This window comes from Microtus oregoni, unplaced genomic scaffold (genome assembly GCF_018167655.1).
Source record: "Microtus oregoni isolate MIOR12 unplaced genomic scaffold, Mior012 000007F_ref0000211, whole genome shotgun sequence".
Classification (NCBI taxonomy): Eukaryota; Metazoa; Chordata; class Mammalia; order Rodentia; family Cricetidae; genus Microtus; species Microtus oregoni.
The window spans coordinates 54,639,961-54,651,745 of record NW_024543066.1 but is presented as its reverse complement, the minus strand read 5'-3'; the positions used below and the strand labels follow the sequence as shown (position 1 = coordinate 54,651,745).

The window sequence follows — 11,785 nt, the reverse complement described above, 5'->3', positions numbered from 1 at the left end:
CCATAGCGGATATAAGGAACAGGATTTCCGCTTTCGCTCCTTTCCGGCGGTGACGACCTCCCTACGAGAACATGCCTGTGAGTTGCTTGGCCCGGGTTTCGGCAGAGCGCTCGCGCTGGTGTCTGTACGCCCCTCTCGTGCTAATTGCAGACCGTAGGGGGTCCTCACTCACGCCCCGCGTTGTCGTAGGACGGCAATTCCGGAGCCGCGGAGGCCGGCCGGCCACCCGCGGAGACGGGAGCGGAGAGGAGATAAGATGGCGGCCCAGCTACGCAGACACCAGGGGCGGCGAGGGGAGCGTTCTCCTCGGTGTGTGGCACTGGGGACCGTTTTCCACCATCTCTTTTCACGTTAGCTCTGCATTTCTGTCCCTCATAGCTCGCAAAGGATCTCCTTCATCCCTCACCAGAGGAGGAAAAAAGGAAACACAAGAAAAAGCGCCTGGTGCAGAGCCCCAATTCCTACTTTATGGATGTGAAGTGCCCAGGTGAGGAGTGTATGCCAACTCTGAGACTCGGGGAAGAGCTAGTCCTGGGGTGTAGCATGGTATTTACTCAGAAGGAAGACTTGGAGCTCCGTCCTAGGATGCATGCTTAGATTAGCGATAGAGATCGCGCAGTTTGTGTTAGGGAACAATAAGGGGATGGACGCATGGCGAGCAGTGAAAGCAATGACCGTGATTGTTGAATTGTCTGTTTCCAGGATGCTATAAAATCACCACGGTCTTTAGCCATGCACAGACGGTAGTCCTGTGTGTCGGCTGCTCCACTGTCCTCTGTCAGCCTACAGGCGGGAAAGCAAGACTGACAGAAGGTAAGTGGCCTTCATGTTGGGCTTTTGGTGTTTGGATCCTACGGTGTCGGGCTTGCTGGTCACTCACTGTATTGCTCTCAAAGCCCTAGTGCTTAAAGATAAGGGTGGGCTGGTTTTGTTGAAAGTTTTTCAGTTGTCTCCAGGCGATGAGTGTGGTGAACTTGAATCACTAGGCTCAGGTGAAGGGTCAGTGCAGGCTATGGGGTGAGTAATACTTTGGACCTGTTTCTTCCAGGATGCTCCTTCAGGAGGAAGCAGCACTGAAAAGCACCGGATTCGAGATGAGTGGGAACCATCCCAATAAACACATTTTGGTATATAGTGTTTGTCTTGTTTAACTGGTAGGAAGTTGTGCCTCAAGTATCCCAGGGCAACCAGAAGAGTGGTCCTTTTGGGTCAAGTAAGTGACCAAATACCCAAGAGTTCATTTCGGCATTCATAGCTCAGTTCACTGGGAGAATCTTAGACCGTGGTTTAAAGCTAGTGATACTGTATAATTATAATTGGGCTTTGTGTTCTTGGTATTTACTGTTTCAGGGAAACACTAGTTCTTAGCAGGAAGCATTAGCTGGGTGGTGCACGCCTTTAATCCCAGCTCTTGGGAAGTAGGAGCAAGCTGACCTCTATGAGTTCAAGGTCAGCCTTGTTCTACCCGAACTAGTTCCCAGGACAGCTAGAACTGTCACATTGAGAACCCTGTCTGGGGCGTTGGGGTGGGGGGCTGAGGTAGAGTGGGGTTGGGGAACAAGGACAGGACACCTTTGTGTCATACAAAGGTGTGGGACGGTGGGTCTTTTCAGGGAATGGTGGTACAAACTCCTACTTGAAAGAAGCAGGCAAATTCAGAACAGCTGGGGTTACTGGTGTAGGTGTGTTGTTTTAGACAGGGTCTTACCTAGCTTCAAGTCTTCTGTAGCAGGGGATCCCCCTCCCCTAGCACCACCATATCAATTTATGTGGTGCTAGGAACAGAAACCTAGGGCTTGTTGTGGCCCCAGAAACTTTACAAAACATGACTTTGAATAAAACTACTTAAGATTCTTTATTTATAGCACATAGAAAAACTTGTTTTGGAGCTTTAGTGTAAAGTTGGCTACTAGGCTTCTGCAGAATTAGGTATCCCCTCCATTCTGCAGTAAAGGGGATGTGTCCATATTGAGATTAGTGCTTTATACTCCATAACCAGTGTTGTAGCCGACTCTGTACCAGTGGTGGCTGTGGCCTCAGGAAGTGAGGGGGAGAACATGTGGTTGTGTAAGAACCTGTAAGAAAAGAAACAACTTGGTAAGTAAGTGAAGCACATGGCTGAAGTTCTGAAAGGTGGTTCTTTTTGGTTTTTCGAGACAGGGTTTCCCTGTGGCTTTGGAGCCTGTCCTGGAACTAGCTCTGTAGACCAGGCTGGTCTCGAACTCACAGAGATCCGAGTGCTGGGATTAAAGGCGTGCGCCACCAGCGCTAGGGCGGTGGTTCTTTACCTGTCTGAGCTGTTCCTATAGTTGGTACATAAACAACTGGAATAGTCTGTATCTTGTTCAGGAAGGCATTGTATGCTGGAAAAAGGAAACACCACAAAAAGCTTTATGTGATTTTGATTGCAGGAAGGCCTTGAAGATTAAAGTCCAATCAAAAATGAGATTTAAAGGGCGGCAAGATGATTCAGCCAGCAGACTCTTGACAAGTTGTCTTAAGTCCCCAGAACCTACACAGTGGAAGGAGAGAACAGACTCCCTCAAGTTGCCTCTGACTTACACATTTGAGTCAGGGCATGATTGTGCTTCCTCCTTAACCCAAGCAAATATGTAAGAAATAAATAAAATGAAATTTAAGTATTAGTATAAAGGTTATGTTTCCAGTTAGTCTGCCTTCAAAAAACACTGCCCTGTGTACTAATATTAACTTGTAATTCCTTAACTAGTACAGTGCAGGTATGACATTTGTAGCTGTAGGTATAAGATGATTTAAGTATACGAGTAGATGTATAGATTAAGTGGCAATGCTCTTGAATGCTGGAAGTTTCAGTAATTGCTATGGGTCCTGGAACTGCCTCTCTGTAGTACTGAAGGGGAGATGCGATGATATGCATCTTAGAGGTATTTTCTTTGCACTTTTGACTAAAAGTGCATGTGTAGGCGGTAGTGCTATCTCTTGATTTTTTTTTGAGATGGTTTCTCTGTGTAACATAACCCTGACTGTCCTGGAGCTTGCTTTATAGACCAGGCTGCCTGCTTCTTCCCGAGTGCTGGGATTAAGTGTGTGGGCCATCATGCCCAGCAAGTTGACCTTTAGTCGACTAGGCTCACTCAGTGTTTGTGTCATAGATTGGTTTGTGAAGAGTCAAAAGTCTACCATGTAGACTCCTTACCTAGGAAGATGAAAGCAGTTGATGCCAGCACAGCAAAGAGGGTAAATAGGAGGATCTGGTAAGAACCAGCAACATTCTTGAAGACACCTGAATCTTCACAGTGATCTGCATTGCCATAATGGGATGAGATCATACATTAATAATATCCAGAGGAGATGGTGGCTTTAATCCTAGTGCAGAGACAGCTGTATCTTTTGACTAGTTCAAGGCTACAAAAAAAACAGGGTCCCAGTGTACTGATACTGCCCACTTGGGATAATGAAGTTAGAAGACAGTGATATCTCAAATCCCATGCCGCCCTGCAAATGGAATTCAACCCAATGCTGGTGCGTCAATGGATATTAGTGGACTTTCTACCATTTTGCCAGCCTGCTGACTGTTTCTGACCCTTCTCTCTCACTTGTGTGCATGCCATTTCTGTCTTTGTCTCAGCTGTTCATAATAAAACGTGTAGGGTTTGCCCCCACACTAAAAAGTCCTAGATACCATATTTTGAAGAACGACCTTGATGTCTTGATCCATCCTTTTGGCCCATTTGTAGTGCTGGGACTACAGGCCTGAGGGTTACAAGCTAGGCATTAAGCCCAGGGCTTCACACACACTTAGCTTGTATCACATGAAATTACACACCCTTAGCCAAAGCTTGTTTTCTTTTTCATTGGTTTTTCAAGGTGATTTCTCTAACAGCCCTAGCTGTCCTAGCCTTGAACTCAGCTTCTTGCCTCGTCCCCCTGAGTAATGTGCTACCATGTTTGGTTTTTTGTAAGCACATTTGTCTATATTTGATTATTTCAGAGGCCCTCAGCTCTAGCATAGTCTTCCTCAAGCATGTTATTTATCCTGGGTTGTTGAAGGTGCTGGGAGATAATTGAAGTAGTGTTTGGTCAAGCACAAGGAACAGGATTTCTTTGCCTGCCTCTAGACATGTGCTACCACTGCCCAGCTAAGAGCTGAGTTTTGTATATATGCACACAGGCCCATGTGGTTTCCTGTTATTCCAGTTACACATGGGCCAGCCATCCTAGCCTATATTTCCTTCTAGCCAAGTGAGAACAGGTTGATGGTTCCTGGGGTGGCACTGGAGGGTGACTGCTTCAGTCCACACTTAGTGTGTGTACCCTGCCATGAACAACAAACCACTGCAGTAATCTGATCATCATACCCTGCTGTTTATGCAGATAGTTTCTGGATGGGGTCTAAGTAAGATTTGGACATAATGTTACTTGTAGCATTTGCCTGTGCCCACGAATTGTGACCTAACACTTCATTTATGCAGGTTTCCCATCCCCCCACCTCCTGACAGGGTTTCTCTGTAGACCAGGCTGCCTTCCCAAGTGCGTGAGGTGGGGAGATGAGAAGTCAGAGGGGATCCAGCCTTCCTATAGTCCAATACCTGTTACTGTAAAAAGGTGACTGGGTGTAGACTTGGGAGCTAGAGGCAGGAGGCCAACCTGGTCTACATAACAAAATCTGGGCTGGCCAAACTGTAGGCCAAAAGTGTTGGGGGGGCGGGGATTCGCTGTTCCTAATACATTCTTTCCCCGTGTAGATTAAAAATAGTCCCCAGTGCTCACCTGAACCAGATAGGTCTTTGGCTCTGACCACCACAGCCTCATGCTGACTGGTGAGTGCGCAGGAAACGTTAATGAAAACCGGTGAGGACAGCTGGAAGGCGGTGAAGTTGACTGCTCTTACTAGGTAGATAACCAGGCCTGTCATGAGGGTAGAGTGCCTGTGGCCAGAGACTGCTAGAAATGGGGAGCTGGAAAAGACCTTGGAGAAAAGAGAAAATGCTACCTGTTTAGAAGAAGATAAATCAGTTGTACAATCAGGAGGCCTGGCGTTTGGATCCCAGCATCTAGGTAACTCTCCCATGTGTATCAGCAACCCTGGCTCTGAGAGGAATCGAGACAGGTTTATTTTCTGGGGCTCATTTTTAGCCTAGTCAAGGAAAATCAGCTTCAAAGAGTGGGTGGTGAGCCGGGCAGTGGTGGCGCACGCCTTTAATCCCAGCACTGGGAGTTCGAGGCCAGCCTGGTCTACAGAGCTAGTTCCAGGACTAGCTACAGAGAAACCAAAGCTACCAAAGCTACAGAGAAACCCTGTCTCGAAAAACCAAAAAAAAAAAAAATGGGTGGTGAACCTATGGGGTGGCTCAGGTAAAGTTGCCTGTTTCCAAACTTGATGCCATGAGTTAGGGACTTGCATGACAAAAAGAAAAAAATGACCCTTAGAAAGTCTCTGACCTCCATACGTGTCATGTGGCATGGATGCGTCTACATACAAGATGAATAAAAATGTGATTTAAAATGTGGAGAAAAAGGGCTGGAGAGATGGCTCAGTGGTTAAGAGCATTGCCTGCTCTTCCAAAGGTCCTGAGTTCAATTCCCGGCAACCACATGGTGGCTCACAACCATCTGTAATGAGGTCTGGTGCCCTCTTTTGGCCTGCAAACATACATACAGACAGAATATTGTATACATAATAAACATTTAAAAAATATTTTAAAAGAAAAAAAAATAAAATGTGGAGAAAGACAGCTGGAGAGTGACAGAGTCACCAGCCCTTTTCTGGTCTCCACACGTGCGCGCGCACTTACATTTCGAGGAAAACAAGGTGCAGGTGGGAATGGTGGCAGACTTGACTCCCCGTACGTACTCAAGGGTGGGGGTAGGTAGGTGGGTGCATGTGTAAGGTCCAGGCCAGCCAGGGCTACATAATGATTTGTCTTTAAAGGTAGTGAGCTAGGAATGGGAGCACACACCTTTTTTTTTTTTTTTTTTGGTTTTTCGAGACAGGGTTTCTCTGTGGCTTTGGAGCCTGTCCTGGAAGGGAGCACACACCTTTAATCCCAACACTTGGAAAGCAGAGGCAGGGTCATCTCCTGAGGCAGAGGCCAGCCTGCCTAGAGTGAGTTCCAGCCAAGGTTGTACAAAGAAACCCTGTCGGGCTGGAGAGATGGCTTAGCGGTTAAGAGCATTGCCTGCTCTTTCAAAGGTCCTGAGTTCAATTCCCAGCAACCACATGGTGGCTCACAACCATCTGTAATGAGGCCTGGTGCCCTCTTCTGGCCTGCAGGGGTACGTGTAGGCAGAACATTGCATACATAATAAATAAATAAATATTTAAAAAAAAAAGAAACCCTGTCTTGGGAAACCAAAAATAAGAACATAAAAAATGTGAGCAATTGAGGAAAAACTCTGGCCTCCATACTGTGTGTACAAAAGAATAAAATCATGTAAGCTATAAGGCGAGGACGTGTTAAAGGCTGACTTTTGAATGTACTTTGAGGCTAGGGGTGAGACTTGCCTCTCCTGAGTACGAGCGTCTCAGGTGTGACATGAGGTAGACTTGGAGTTGGTCTCATTGTGTAGCCCAGGCTGGCCTGGAACTCCTAGCAGTCCTGTTTTAACCTCTTCAATGCTGGGATTATAGGCTCATAACATCGTATCTGCCTTCAGTTTGTTTTGGCAACATTTATTGGGTTGGAGAGGTGACTTAGCAGTTAAGAGCACTGGCTGTTCTCCCAGAGGACCTGGGTTCAATTCCCAGCATCCAAATGGCAGCTCACAAATGTCTGTATGTCCAGTTCCAGGGCTTCTGACACCCTCAGACACATACAGGTAAAATACCAATGAACATAAATGTTAAAAAGTAAATAAAATTTAACAGTGGTCGACAAACTTGTGTCCAGCCTTGTAAGCAGAGTTCATTTAACATAAAGAGTCTCCAGTGGTTGGCCAGAGACCTAGCTTAAGAGGTATGTGATGCACAGAGAGACATATCTCCAAGTGTTTAAGCTATTTTCCAGTGGTAACTTTAAAGAAGGCATCAGGTTCCCTAGGGTTGGCGTTTCAGGAATTCTGAGCCCTTTGATGTGGGTTTCAGCAGCCAAACTCTTTGTCTTCTGCGAGAACAACCTGTGTTCCTAACTGTTGAGCCATCTCTACAGCCCCCATAGTAACTTTAATTAGGTTACCAAGTAACATTTTTACCCTTGGAATGAGAATAACAAGTCTTTTCAAATCCCTTGTCTTTCAGCCATGCATGGTAGTACATGTCCAGTGGTCCCCAGGCTTGGAAGATAGGTGGTACACAGTTTCAAGGTAGCGTGGGTTACACTGTCTTAAAAGCAAAACTGAGGACTAAGGATGTTCAGTTGTGCTTGCCACATGCACATGGTCCATGATTGAGTTCTCATGACTGCACAAACTCAGGTTAGCAGCACACGTCTTAATTGCAGCACTTGGAAGGCAGGAGGCCCATCTTGACTATGTAGGGACTTCACTGCCAGCCTAACGAGAGTATGCTGGAAAAAAGCACAACCTAGACCCCCGACCCAGTACTGCTGTTACCTCTAGACTCTCGAGAACTCTTTCCACTCCCAGGACTCTGAGCTCGCCAATGTCTTTGTGGCTAATAACCAACTCTGACTGGTTCATGTAAAAACCAGGGATGAAAGGGATGAGGATTCTTTGCATTCCATTCTTGCTTCGTTCACTGACCAGAGTTGCCCACCCGTATACCGAGGTGTCGGCCACACTTAGGGCTTGGCGTAGCTCATCGGAATTCTGTCGAACCTTGATTAGGCAGACATAGACCCCTAAAAAAAAGAAAGACAGCAGGAAGGCTGAGAGGCTCTACTAAGATAACCAAGATAAGGTAGAAGAAAACACGTGAACTCAGTTCAGTTTAAGGGCACACTATTGCCATTATGGGGAAAATACCAAGAAGGAAAACTGTCCTGAGGGAGCCCAGCTGGACTCAACAGTGCTGGTCCCAGAAAGTTAGCGCTCAGTGAATGGCCAAGCAGCTAAGAAGTGGCGAGGAGGCAGAATGAAGGCAAAGTCTCGGGGACACCACTTCCCTAGCTCCCCTTGGTTGCTGGTCCAGTGCTGTGCTATCTGCATTTTGTTCTGGAACTTTCTACAATGTACAGCTTTAGTGTGACGGAACCTTCTTTCAGTGCTTGTCCATTAGCCATGCCATTCAAGCTGCGAGGCCTCGATTCCGAGCTCAAATAGTGTAGCATTAGCCTGCTTTTCCTTCCCTACTTCTCCCTCTCCCCTGCTTTCCTGCCTCCCACAGTTGTGTTCGCAATATTTGAACTAGGCCTGCCACCTGCCAGGTGATCTCTCCCACTGAGCGTCCCCAGCCTTTTTACGTTCCAGTTTGAACAGTTAACACTAGACTTCCCAGAAACTTGAATTTATTTTGTAGACTAGGCAGGCCTTGACTTTGTGATCCTCCTGCCTCAGTTCTTCCAAGTATTAGGATTACAGGTTTATGCCCTAAGGCCTAGCAGAATCCTCTCATTTTATGTTCATTTATATCCAGCCATCTGAATGTCATACTGTTTCTTGTTATGACATTTGTCTGGAATACTCAAACACAGCAATGCTGTTGAAGATAGAAGAGTAAGCCTGGGCATGACGGTCCATGCCTCCAATCCCAGACTCTGAGGCTGAGGTCCATCAATGCCTCTGATCCCAGCACTTAGGACCTCTGAGGTCGAGGCCAGCCTAGCCTACATAGTGAGACCCTGTCTCAAAACACAGAACAGTGAGACACAATCTAATCTTTCCTAGAGCAGGAACAAAAAAGAAAAAGGTAAATTATGGGGCACAGCTTGCATTCCTAGCTCTTTCGAGGTGGAGGCACCAGTTCAAGATGGTTCTTGGTTGAGACCAGCCAGGGATACAGGATACCCCAAACAGAAAACAGCCCTTTGTTGGACCAGTTGAGAAAGGCTCTAGAGGTAGAGGAAATGCAAATAAACTGTCGCCACAGGAGGGCTACAGTTGTAGAACCGGCAAAAGGAAGCTACTGAGCTGCTGGATCCTACCTCTCTCCATGCTGAACTCAGAATGGATGTGGAAGACTTTACTTGCTGGGATGTCTAGTAAAGTATTACTGAACTGCACGTGGCATAGCATGAGTGTCTCGGGAAGAAGAACTTTTGCAACAGCGGAAGCCTGACTTGGGGTACAGGACCCTAAGAAGAAGAGAGTTAAATAACCGTTATCAACATAGGTTTGTAAAAGGAGAAATTATGGGGACTGGAGGGAGGACCCGGTGCTTAAGAGCATTTGCTCCTATAGAGGACTGTTGTGGAATAATGGCTTTTTCTTCCTCCCTCCCTCCCTGCCTCCCTCCCTCCCTTCCTTTCTGTCTTTCTTTTTTTTTTGTTATGTTTTTGTTTTTGTTTTTTAAATATTTATTTATTTATTATGTATACAATATTCTGTCTGTATGCTTGACGGCCAAAAGAGGGCGCCAGACCTCTTTACAGATGGTTGTGAGCCACCATGTGGTTGCTGGGAATTGAACTCAGGACCTTTGGAAGAGAAGGCAATGCTCTTAACCACTGAGCCATCTCTCCTGCCCCCATGTTTTTGTTTTTTTGAGATGATTTCTCTAGCTTTGAAGCCTGTTCTGTAACTAGCTCTTGTAGACCAGGCTGGCCTCGAACTCGTAGAGATGATCCACCTGCCTTTGCCTCCAAGTGCTGGGATTAAAGGCATGCGCCACCACTGCTGGGCTTGTGGAATAATGTTTTTGTGCACTGTAATGATGTGTCACTCAGATTGGTTTAATAAAAAGCTGAACAGTCAATAGGTAGGCAAGATTTTCAGGGCAGAGACGCGGATGTAACATAAACGTAACATGTAGGAGATGAGGTGTAAAGAGCCATGAGACTCATGGCAGTACATAAATCAATAGAAAAGGGTTAAATTCTAACAGTTAGCTAAAAAATAAGCCGAAGTTATTGGCTAAGCTCTCATAATTAATAAAAAGTATCTGCGTTGTGATTTGGGAGCTGGCTGGCAGGACAAAGAAAGATTAGCTCCAGAGGGCCTGAGTTCAGTTCCCGCTATGGGCAGCTCACAGCCGTCTGTAACTCAAGTTCTAGGGTATTTGATGTCCTTGTATGGTCTTTAAGGGAACCTGAAACCAAGGTAGCCACACACATATGAATAAAAATCCTTTAAAAAGAAACTTAACATGACATCAGTGCCAGAGATGTGTCTGCTTCTGCCCCTAAGTGCTAGGATTAAAGGCATGTACCACACCACCCGACTATAAAAATCTAAACTTTAATCCAGTCATAATTTTTGAAATTTCATTGATTTCAGTTTCTGTGCTAGGATGGAGTTAAGGGCTAGAGCAGTGGTTCTCAACCTTCCCAGTGCTACAGCCCTTTAAATACAGGTCCTCATGTGGTGACCCTCATCCTAAAATTATTCTTGTTGCTACTTCATAACTGTAGTTCTGCTTCTGTTATGAATTGTAATGTAGATTATCTGTGTTTTCCATGGCTCTTAGGTGACCCTATGAAAGGGTTGTTTGACCCCAAGGGGGTCCCAGCTCCTAGGTTGAGAACCACTGTGTTAGAGAGACGGCTCAACATAAGCTATTGCTCTTCTAGAGGACCAAGTTTAGTTCCAAGCACCCATGTCAGGTGTCTGGCTACCAAGGGCACCTACACCCATGTGCATATACCATATACCTACACATAATTAAAAATAATAAAAACCTTTATAAAAATTGGAGTCAATTTTGAAGTAAAATGAATTTTTTGTTGTCTTAGTTTTTTTTTTTTTTTTGAGACAGGCTTTCTCTGTATAACACTCCTAGCTGTCCTGAAACTAGTTCTTGAAGATCAGGCTGGACTCGAACTCACAGAGATTCCTCTGCCTCCTGCCTCTGCCTCCCGAGTGCTGGGATTAAAGGTGTGTGCCACCACCACCCAGCTGTTGTTTTAGTTTTTTGAGAGAATCAGCGTGTTCTTGAACATGCTTCAAAGGTTGTATCTTAGCTTTTCACATGTTAGCATTACGGGTATGTGCTACTATGCACAGCCAATAAAAGAAAACATATTAATCTAAAGGAATAAAATAACTGAGGGACACATAGGAAGATGGACATAATCAGGAGACCTGCAGAGAGGTTCTTTACCTTTAAGGTTGACGTCATTTCTGCCGGTGCTGATGAAGAGTTTGAACACAGTTGCATTGGGGGTATTTGTGAGGTAAGTCTTGAGGTCATAGTTGAATGTTAATCTTGATGAAGCATTGACTACCACCTGTCAGCAAACCAAGGGGAAAGCTGGTTCCCTCCATCCTTACCCCCAATAACTTATTTCAACCAAGAGTATCTATTTCATACAGCTACAAATTGGCATTCTGATTATTTGAGAAACAAAAAAAAAATTGTGTAGGTAGACTTTTCTTTCCTGATAACCAGTTCCCAAAAAACCAATATGCGGGCAGTGGTGGCGCATACCTTTAATCCCAGCACTCAGGAGGCAGAGGCAGGCAGATCTCTGTGAGTTCGAGGCCAGCCTTGTCTACAGGAACTAGTTCTAGGACAGGCTCTAAAACTACAGTGAAGCCCTGTCTCAAAAAACCAACCAACCAAACAAACAAAAAAATCCCAAATAACCAATATAGAGACTTAATATTAATTATAGCTATTTGGCTGATAGCTCAGGCTTATTACTAACAAGCTCTTACAACTTAAATTAACCCATTTCTATTAATCTGTGCTGCCACATGGCTCATGGCATATTACCTCATTTTTATATATGCTTTTTTTCCATCTAGCTGG

General features: G+C 45.4%; 2 protein-coding genes across 2 annotated transcripts in view; one reads left to right on the top strand and one right to left on the bottom strand.

Moving 5' to 3' along the window:
• The first annotated feature begins 20 nt into the window (after positions 1 to 20).
• Positions 21 to 1,132, top strand: Rps27 (ribosomal protein S27). Its single transcript, XM_041656092.1, has 4 exons — positions 21 to 77; positions 379 to 487; positions 703 to 813; positions 1,049 to 1,132. The coding sequence occupies exons 1-4, from the start codon at positions 72 to 74 to the stop codon at positions 1,075 to 1,077; spliced, it is 255 nt and encodes an 84-aa protein (XP_041512026.1). The 5' UTR covers positions 21 to 71; the 3' UTR covers positions 1,078 to 1,132.
• An 842-nt stretch (positions 1,133 to 1,974) lies between these two features.
• Positions 1,975 to 11,785, bottom strand: part of Nup210l (nucleoporin 210 like) — a 100,700-nt gene continuing 90,889 nt past the window's right edge. Inside the window, exons 34-40 of the mRNA XM_041655148.1 lie at positions 11,135 to 11,261; positions 9,021 to 9,170; positions 7,531 to 7,778; positions 4,750 to 4,948; positions 3,176 to 3,280; positions 2,289 to 2,363; positions 1,975 to 2,075 (exon numbers count right to left, since the gene is read on the bottom strand). Coding sequence (XP_041511082.1) covers positions 1,975 to 2,075; positions 2,289 to 2,363; positions 3,176 to 3,280; positions 4,750 to 4,948; positions 7,531 to 7,778; positions 9,021 to 9,170; positions 11,135 to 11,261 — 1,005 coding nt within the window. The remainder of the gene's footprint in view (positions 2,076 to 2,288; positions 2,364 to 3,175; positions 3,281 to 4,749; positions 4,949 to 7,530; positions 7,779 to 9,020; positions 9,171 to 11,134; positions 11,262 to 11,785) is intronic.